General features: G+C 44.8%; 1 protein-coding gene across 1 annotated transcript in view; it reads right to left on the bottom strand.

Moving 5' to 3' along the window:
- Window positions 1-2,317, bottom strand: part of LOC136313486 (ATP-dependent RNA helicase DDX19B) — a 35,726-nt gene extending 33,409 nt beyond the window's left edge. Inside the window, exon 1 of the mRNA XM_066243887.1 lies at window positions 2,121-2,317. Coding sequence (XP_066099984.1) covers window positions 2,121-2,294 — 174 coding nt within the window. The 5' untranslated portion in view covers window positions 2,295-2,317. The remainder of the gene's footprint in view (window positions 1-2,120) is intronic.
- Window positions 2,318-9,888: the final 7,571 nt, after the last annotated feature.

Genomic DNA, 9,888 nt, shown 5'->3' on the forward strand with positions numbered 1-9,888 from the left:
GGGGGCAGAGCACCGCCCCTGGTGGGCGTGCCGGGTGGATCCCGGTCGGGCGCATGCGGGAGTCTGTCTGACTGTCTCTCCCTGTTTCCAGCTTCAGAAAAATGAAAAAACAAACAAACAAACAAACAAAAACAGCCCTGGTTAGTTGGCTTAGTAGATAGAGTGTTTGCCTGGCATGTGGAAATCCTAGGTTCGATCCCCAGTCAGGGCACACATGAAAAGTGACCATCTGGCTTCTCTTCCCTTCCCTCTTCCCCTTCTCTCTCTCTTCCTCTCTTGCAGCCAGTGCTCAATTGGTTTGAGCATCAGCCCTGGGTGCTGAGGATAGTTCAGTTGATAGCATCAGACGAAGATGGGGTTTGCTGGCTGGATCCCCATCGGGGTGCATTCGTGAGTCTGTATCACTATCTCCCCTCCTCTCACTTAAAAAAAAAAGAAGTGGCCCTGGCCGGTTGGTTCAGTGGTAGAACGTTGGCCTGGCGTGCAGAAGTCCCGGGTTCGATTCCCGGCCAGGGCACACAGGAGAGGCGCCCATCTGCTTCTCCACCCCTCCCCCTCTCCTTCCTCTCTGTCTCTCTCTTCCCCTCCCACAGCCAAGGCTCCATTGGAGCAAAGATGGCCCTGGAGCTGGGGATGGCTCCTTGGCCTCTGCCCCAGGCGCTAGAGTGACTCTGGTCGCAGCAGAGTGATGCCCCGGAGGGGCGGAGCGTCACCCCCTGGTGGGCGTGCCGGGTGGATCCCGGTCGGGCGCATGCGGGAGTCTGTCTGACTGTCTCTCCCCGTTTCCAGCTTCAGAAACATACCAAATAAATAAATAAATAAATAAAATAAAAATAAAAAAAAAGAAGTAGCAAAGCAGGCATGTTATTTAGGGAACAAGGATGTCAATATGGTAAATCAGTTTCAAGAGAAACAGTTCTCTGGGGAGGAAAAAAATTGGTGGTGGTAGAAACCAGTGTTTAAAATTATCACTCACGCCTGACCAGGCGGTAGTGCAGTGGATACAGCATCGGACTAGGATGTGGAGGACCCAGGTTCGAGACCTCGAGGTCGCCAGCTTGAGCAAGGGCTCATCTGGTTTAAGCAAAGCTCACCAGCTTGGACCCAAGGTCCCTGGCTGGAGCAAGGGGTTACTCAATCTGCCGAAGGCCCACGGTCAAGGCACATATGAGAAAGCAATCAGTGAACAACTAGGTGTCGCAACGAAAAACTGATGATTGATGCTTCTCATCTCTCTCTGTTCCTGTCTGTCTGTCCCTATCTATCCCTCTCTCTGACTCTGTCTCTGTAAAAAAAAAAAAAAATTATCATTCACCCTGGCCTGGTAGATCAGTTGATGATCCCATATGCAAATGTTGCAGGTTCAATCCCTGGTCAGGGCACATACAAGACTCAACAGATAAATAAATGACTTTGTGGAACAACAAATCGATGTTCTATATTTCTTTCTCTCCCTCTCTCTCTCCTTCCCTCTTTCTCTAAAATCAATCAATAAACATTTTTGGCTCTTTGAACTATGTGCATATTACTTATCAGTTGTAAAAAATAAGGCAAATCCTTGTTCTCGAATTCACAGAAATAGCTACTAACAGAAGTAGGTTCAAAGCAGTATCAGAACTTAAAAGAGTATCTAGGTGTGAGAAATTAATTCTATATAGTAATCTTTAACACACACGTCTTGCTCACTAGATTTTGGGCCCAGAACAAAGTTAAGCAGATCAGGGGAGGATTTTGACTGCCAGGCCTCATGAGTAGCACATTCATCATCCAAGTTGAGGAAGCACACAGATATGAGTAACTCGTGGTCTTTAAGCGCAAGAAGCTCAGGATCTGTGAGGTGGAAAATGACACCTATAAAAATGATTACAATTCAGATGAGGAGTGCCAGCTGCGATCAATCAGGATTCCAGGAAGACAGGCTGGGCTCTTTATAGACAGGAGCATTCACCTGCGCTTACATAACAGGAGAGGCGGGTGGGTAAACAAAGCCAGCTCAGGGTCCAGGCTCCATCCCCACCCGCATCCCATCCGGCCCTGACCAACCAGGAGGTGTCCATTCTCAGGGATCTGATCCCTGGCCAAAACTGACTCTGACCCTTTTACGGCTGAAGCCCACTCACCGACTCGGCAGCCGCTTCCTGCTCATCCACCGCTAGGGCCCACGAGTCAGTGGCCATGGTCTGGGGCGCGGGTGGGACGCTGGTGCTGGCGGACTCGTCGCCTGGCGCGGCGCGATCGGGGGCTCCCGGGGGTCGCGATGAGCCCGGCTCCGGCCCCGCCGAGGGGTAAGTCATTCGCTCCGGCGCTGGGGACCGGAAACGGCGCGCCGCAGTGACGTCAGAGTCGGCGTCCGCCCTGGCCCCTTAGGGTTGTGTTGCCTTCAGATCCCCACCCTCACCCCGCTTAGCTCAGTTTTCTTATCTAACATCCAGAACCGTTATCTTAAAGTGCCTAAGCTCCTGTCAACTGGCTCTCCAACCAAGAGCAAGACCACATTCCAGAGAATGTGGCATAGAAGTTCAGACAGATTGAAAACATCGAAACACAAAACCATTACATAAAGCCATCAAAATGCATATTGAAATAGGCAAATCTTTTTTTTTTTTTTAATTTCACTTTTCAGGTTGGTAATTTCAAATGTCCAGTTGTTGGCCAGGGTGTTGGGAATTAGCCCTCTCAAACACTATTTGATTAAAAATTTGTCCCACAAACTAGAGGAATTTCACCTTGAAAAAAACACACAAGGAAGTTGCTAGGGAAATGTGTTCCAAAAAGAGGATCAGAGACAGGAAAGAACAAGGATGTTTATGGAGCTGAACAGATAGTTTCTATGGGGATTGAAGAGCCAGGGAAGAAGAGGTTGGTAGGAAAAGTGCAGAACAGCATAATGAGCAAATGAGTTCACTCCAGGGAAACCCTCTTATCTGGCATGACTTTTGAAGTTAACTGTGCCTAGGTTAGACTTCCAGCTCTCCCATGTAAGGGTTGTGTGACTGGGAGAACTTTCAAAAAGGCAAAAATATCTTGTGCTTTTAAAAGAGGTAAAATAAGGATTAAGTGTGACAGATGCTTTCTGCTAGCTAGAGTCATACAAGCTTCTCTCCCCTTGTTACATCACTAGAAAGAAGCTGAGCATTTTCCTGAAACCTGAGGAAATGAATTTCCACTTCTCTCACTTAGCCGATATACCACTGCAATAAATTAATTTCAAGCAGTAGTGGGCTCTATGTGGAATTTTACCTGAAAAGAATGAGTAAAAATGTTTGGAAAAGGATAATTCTGCACCATTTAGGGGGTTAATTGGAAGAGCTTTTTTTTGTTTGTTTTTGTTTTTTATCCTACAGATGAAACTATACAAAAAGAAAAGGGCAAACACATATGTGGGGAAACCATGACCTACATCTCAACATGTCAGAAGCAACCCTGGGAATATTTTGCAAGAGAAATTATATTGATCACAGGGCTGAAGGAGGTTAATGAATTTTTTATCAAGTTCAGTGAGGGTAAAAATTAAGGCATCTAGGGTGCTGACTGTATATAATAGGATATATTGTACTTGTGCCAACAAAACAGAACAAACTCGAATATATGCTAGTACTGTACTTATACAATTTTCAAGACACACAAAACTGATAACAGTGGCTGCTTCTAATGAAGGACTCTAGAAATCTAGGGTGGGACAGACTTCCATGTTGTTATGTACACTTGATCCTCTAAAATTTATTTTCTATGTGCATGTTTTCCTGTCGGGAGCCGATCAACAACTGCTGGCTGACAAGGTCACAGCAGGAGAAGACCCACAACTGCTGGCTGACAAGGTCACAGCAGAAGAAGACCCACAACTGCTGGCTGACAAGGTCACAGCAGAAGAAGATCAAAAACTGCTGATTGACAAAGTCACAGCAGAGAAGACCAATGGCTGTGGGTTGACGAAGTCACCCAAAGGAGAGACACAACGATACTTCCCCCTTTGACTTTTTGAATTAATCTGGCCTTATATCCCCCCTTTTCTGGGTGTGTGCTATTATTTATGGCACAGGGATAATAGTACCGTGCTTTCCCTGTAGATTCGTAGTGATTTCTTTGGAAATGAGACAGAGGGTGTGAGTTCCACAGAAAAGCCTGTAAGCCCCTTGAACTGGGCTCATAGACATAAGAGGCTGGCTATGATATCCCTCATAAAGGGTTACCTTTGTAGGAGAATTCCTTCTTAATCATGTTAGAAAGAATAGATTGTGACTTGTGAATGAGTAGGAGGCAGTGGCAGTGCACAGAGCATCTTTCGGCCTTCACTTAATTCAACATTTTTTCTCCCTAGCCTTTTCATGTAATAGAGTAGAGAAACATTCCTTTTTTCTTGCTTATTTGATCTGCAGATAGTGGTACACTCTGAGAAGAATAGAGTTAGAACTTAACTAGTGTTTAAATATAATAAATAAGTAATATTTGACTAGACAATAGTATCTTAGGTAAGGTATAGTAGAATGGCCCATTGTGTGGTCTAGAATGAGAGCGCAGTCAGCAAGAAAAGAATGTTTTACTAAGAGAATTGTTTTTTGACTAAAGGCAGTTACTGGGCTTTCTCAATGAGATGTTCTCATGAGATTTATATACTTTCCAAGATTCTTTGATAATGAGAGGAATGTAGGGGAATCCATAGAAGTAATAACAGTTAATGTCTTCTGAAATTATGTTGCTACTAGGCTATCTTGCAAGTGCACTCTGTATATCTTTGGGTGAATGCTACTCTTAATGTTATGTCAATTTCTTTATAGGCAAGCCTTTTAGAATCTTGTGAGAAAAAGTAGGACACTGCTTAAACTCAAAGCCATTTACCTGAGCAAGCGGTGGTCCATTGTTAGTCCTTAATGATTTTGTCTGCTAATCTCTCTCTACCCCTTGACTCACAACAGCAGTAAAGTTAGTTAACTATTAGTACTAATACTTTAAAAGCTTTTACCGATGTTGTTATCACTATTCAAGTTATTTTGTACTTTGAATGATTTGCTACCTGGTTTGTAATTTATAGATATAAATTAACTGTTATCCGGAAACATGTAAACATAGTGAAACAGAAGCAATGATTAACACCATGTAATTGTAACTCAGTATGTGTGTATAAAAAGGGAGCTATACTAGCATTTAGCAGAGATGCCTGGCAGTAAATGCTAACCAGAGAATAAAGAGAAAGAAAAGAATTCAGCTCTCTCACTCGATTTTCGCCGATGCCGTCTCCTCCTGTGGGACCCCTGGATTCCCCCCCGGGGCTGGACTCCGGCATTTTCCTTTTTAAATTGTAAGTATTTTCAGTTAAACAAGAAAGAGAATAATATAACAAACATCTTAAGAAATAAAACAATACTCAATTGAAGGCCCCTGCAGAGCCATCTCAAGAGATAGCAGCTCTCCTAAATTTGGTGCTCATCATTCCCATAAATGTTTTTAGCATATGTTGCTTTTTTCTATTAAAAAAAACCCTAGGCCCTGGCCGGTTGGCTCAGTGGTAGAGCGTCGGCCTGGCGTGAAGTCCCGGGTTCGATTCCTGGCCAGGACACACAGGAGAAGCACCCATCTGCTTCTCCACCCCTCCCCCTCTCCTTCCTCTCTATCTCTCTCTTCCCCTCCCGCAGCGAGGCTCCATTGGAGCAGAGATGGCCCGGGCGCTGGGGATGGCTCCTTGGCCTCTGCCCCAGGCGCTGAAGTGGCTCTGGTCACGACAGAGTGATGCCCCGGAGGGGCAGAGCATCGCCCCCTGGTGGGCAGAGTGTCACCCCCTGGTGGGTGTGCCGGGTGGATCCCCGTCGGGCGCATGCGGGAGTCTGTCTGACTGTCTCTCCCAGTTTCCAGCTTCAGAAAAATACAAAAAAAAAAAAAATCTAAAAAAAAACCTAGCCTGATCAGGTGGTGGTGCAGTGGATAGAGCATCGGACTGGGACGCAGAGGACCTAGGTTCAAAACCCCGAGGTTGCCGGCTTGAGTGTAGGCTCACCAGCTTGAGCCCAAAAGTCGCTGGATTGAAGCCCAAGGTCACTGACTTGAGCCCAAGGTTGTTGACTTGAGCAAGGAGTCCCTGGATCTGCTGTAGCCCCCTAGTCAAGGCATATATGAGAAAGCAATCATTGAACAACTAAGGTGTCACAACAAAGAATTGATGCTTCTCATCTCTCTCCCTTCCTGTCTGTCTGTCCCTAGCTGTCCCTCTCTCTGACTCTGTCTCTGTCAAAAAAACAAACTAACTTTAAAAACTAAAAAATAAGCATCAGGATTCTAGCTTCTCCTACATCCACCCCCCAATACCTGCACAATGTGAGACTCCACTAAGGAGGAATCTGGTTTCCAAAGTGGAGAGTGGAAAGAGGACTCAGGGGAATAAAGAGCATCTGGATTCAACCCTGGCCAGGTAGCTCAGTTGGTTAGAGCGGCCTCCAGATATGCCAAGATTGTGGGTTCAGTTCACTGTCAGGGCACATGCAAGAGTCAACCAATGAACGCATAAATTAGTGGAATAACACACTGATGGTTCTCTCTCTAAAATCAATTTATTTATTTTTATTTATTTATTTTTTTCAGAGACAGAGAGAGAGTCAGAGAGAGGGATAGACAGGGACGGAGAGATGAGAAGCATCAATTATTAGTTTTTCGTTGCGCGTTGCAACACCTTATTTGTTCATTGATTGCTTTCTCATATGTGCCTTGACCACGGGCCTTCAGCAGACAGAGTAACCCCTTGCTCGAGCCAGCCACCCTGGGTCCAAGCTGGTGAGCTTTGCTCAAACCAGATGAGCCCGCACTCAAGCTGGTCTTGAATCTGGGTCTTCCGCATCCCAGTCTGACACTCTATCCACTGCGCCACCGCCTGGTCAGGCTAAAATAAATTTTTGAAAAAGCATCTGGCTTTGAATTCAGCTTCCTGCATTTACTCCCACGTGACCTTGGACAGCCTATTCTCTGAAATCATGGTAAGTACCCATCTCACAGTTTGAGGATTCAACCAGATCACATGGTTACGGCCAACTTAACCTGGCCTATGGTGAAGGCTCTCCCCAGTGGTGAGGCAAGGAAGACACCTAAATGTGGTAAAAAAGGGTTGTGCTTCTACCCCTTGAGATACTCACTGAGGTTACAGGCAAGGAAGCAGAACACCCCCCCAGACGTGACCTTGGACTCCTCCAGCAGACACGGCTATCGCCGGGCAACATGGCTGTTACCACCACCAACGGCCTCCTGCATCTCATTGGCTGAGGTGGGGAAGCTGATCCTGCCAGCCAATCAGAGCGCCCACGTTCTTTGGGGGAAATGGCCGAGAGTGTGGGATCTAGCAGGGGCCCCTTTGTGTGAGTTTTGTCACATTTTGCTAAAAATACCTCTGCCTGGCTGGACTGGGCAATGTCTCCTTTCTTTCCTTCTTTTTTTTCAATCTTTTCTCTTCAAATTTTTATTGATTTTAGAAAGAGAGGTAAGGGAGCCCTGGCCAGATAGCTTAGTTGGTCAGAGCTTTGTCCCGAAGCTCAGAGATTGCGAGTTCTATCCCTGGTTAGGGCACATACAGGAACAGACAGCTCCATGTTCCTGTCACTCTCTCTCTCTCCCTCCCAATAAATAAATATTTAAATAGAGAGAGAGAAAGAACACTGATTTATTATTCTACCTATTTATGCATTCATTGGTTGATTCTTTTATGTGCCCTGATCAGGAGTGAACCCCAATCTTAGCTCATGTGGAGGAAGCTCTAACCAACCAAGCTACCCAGCTAGGGCAGTGTTTGCTTTCTTTAATGTTGTTCTTTAGGGACTAAGGCATAATAGACACTCCTTTAGTGAATAAATGGATGGGAAATGCAGCCCCCCCCCTCCAGTTGATCAAATTTTAATCTTTGTCTCTGAACAAACAAGTGAAAAGTTTATTCTCAAGTTTAGGTCCCTGCTACTTGAAGTATGATTCCCCCAGCAGCATAGATATCACCGTGGAGCCTACTAGAAATGGAGAAACTCGGGCCCCACTTCAGACCTACTAAATCAGGGTCTACATTTTAAGATCCTAGTTGATTCCTCTAGCATCTTATGGTCTGAAAACAACTATTCAGTCACTTCCATTTGATCTGATAGCAAATAAAGTCTAAGTCCATTTTATGGATATTAAAAGTAGCTTGGGTGCAATGGGAAAGTCGGAATCTAGGGCTAGTCTTCACAAAACTAAATATTTTATTGGTATCTTGAGCCCCTGTTATCTTTCTCATGCACCAAGGTGAAGGTGTACCAATGTTTAATTGCAGAGCAAGCCATGTGTATAGCACTCACTCCTTCTAATAGGCCTATTTGCTTAACTCAGAATAAGAAGTTTTCTAAACACTTATATGTTGCATGGAGAAAGCTTTCCTTCTACTATGTAGTTGACATCTATGAGAGAAAAATATCATAGAGAACTGTGTAATTATCTGAGTAATTTATGTAGAATACTCATGTTTAGAAGATGGGAGTATGATGCCAGGGTAGGGGGTGGGTTGAGGGTGTTATATTGAGTGGGACACTTGAAACCAAGTCAACACAATAAATTAAAAATTAGGGAAAAAAAGAAGAAGAAGAAGAATGTGACTTTTGGATCTTAATTAAAATTTCTCCTCACTACCATTAGATGTGAAGCTGGAACGGCAAGTCCCTAAGGGAGACTCAAAGCCTGAGCCAGGAGGGTTCCATGGCTTTGAACAGGAAAGAATTCAAAAAGCAAGCTGGCCCTGGCCGGTTGGCTCAGTGGTAGAGTGTCAGCCTGGCGTGCAGGAGTCCTGGGTTCAATTCACAGCCAGGGCATACAGGAGAAGCGCCCATCTGCTTCTCCATCCCTCCCCCTCTCCTTCCTCTCTCTCTCTCTCTTCCCTTCCCGCAGCCAAGGCTCCATTGGAGCAAAGTTGGCCCGGGTGCTGAGGATGGCTCTATGGCCTCTGCCTCAGGTGCTAGAATGGTTCTGGTTGCAACAGAGCAATGCCCCAGATGGGCAGAGCATCGCCCCCTGGTGGGCATGCCTGGTGGATCCCGGTCGGGCACATGTGGGAGTCTGTCTGACTACCTCCCGGTTTCCAACTTCAGAAAAATACAAAAAAAAAAAAAAAAAAAGCAAGCCAGCCTGGCCTGTGGTGGCACAGTGGATAGAGCACTGACCTGGAATGCTGAGGTCATAGGTTTGAAACCCTGGGCTTGCCTGGTCAAGGCACATATGGGAGTTGATGCTTCTTGCTCCTCCCCACTTCTCTCACTCTCTCCCCTACTCATATCTCTAAAATAAAGAAATAAAATTAAAAAAAAAAAGAAAGTGCAATTTGTGTACTTTTGGCTTTCATATTAATTGTGGTGGCATAGAAATCTGACCCATTTCTTAGATTATTTAGGTTAAATGTGTGTATATTTTGGCCCATTTGGGTCAGAACAAACACTAGTCTCTCTTGGTTTTTCCCTTTTCTATCTAACCTTTTAGTGCCTCAGTTTCCTCATCTGTTAAAGCAGATAATAATAGTGATTCATTATAAGCTTGTTATGAGGATCAAAAGCTTTGATCAGTGTGTGCTACATGTGATTCTTCAACAAATGTTAGATGTGATTATTATTGAGTTGCTGTGATCTGGGAAGTTAATTCAGTTGATTTACTTTCCACTGGCTTTTGAGCCTGATCTATTTGTATAGTATGCTATTTTACATAAAAAAGTAAATTTTTTCTGCAATATCTTTAACCCTGTTATGAACAGTAGAACAATTTTATACCCGGGTATTTTGATTTATCAGATGATGTAGGTTATAGAATATGGGCTTTGGAGTTTGATGTGAGTTTGGGTCCAGGTTCAGTACTTCATCAGTAAAAAGGGCATGCCAGTTGACCAGCCTCATAAATTTTAAAAATTAA

This window comes from Saccopteryx bilineata, chromosome 9, assembly GCF_036850765.1.
Source record: "Saccopteryx bilineata isolate mSacBil1 chromosome 9, mSacBil1_pri_phased_curated, whole genome shotgun sequence".
NCBI lineage: Eukaryota > Metazoa > Chordata > Mammalia > Chiroptera > Emballonuridae > Saccopteryx > Saccopteryx bilineata.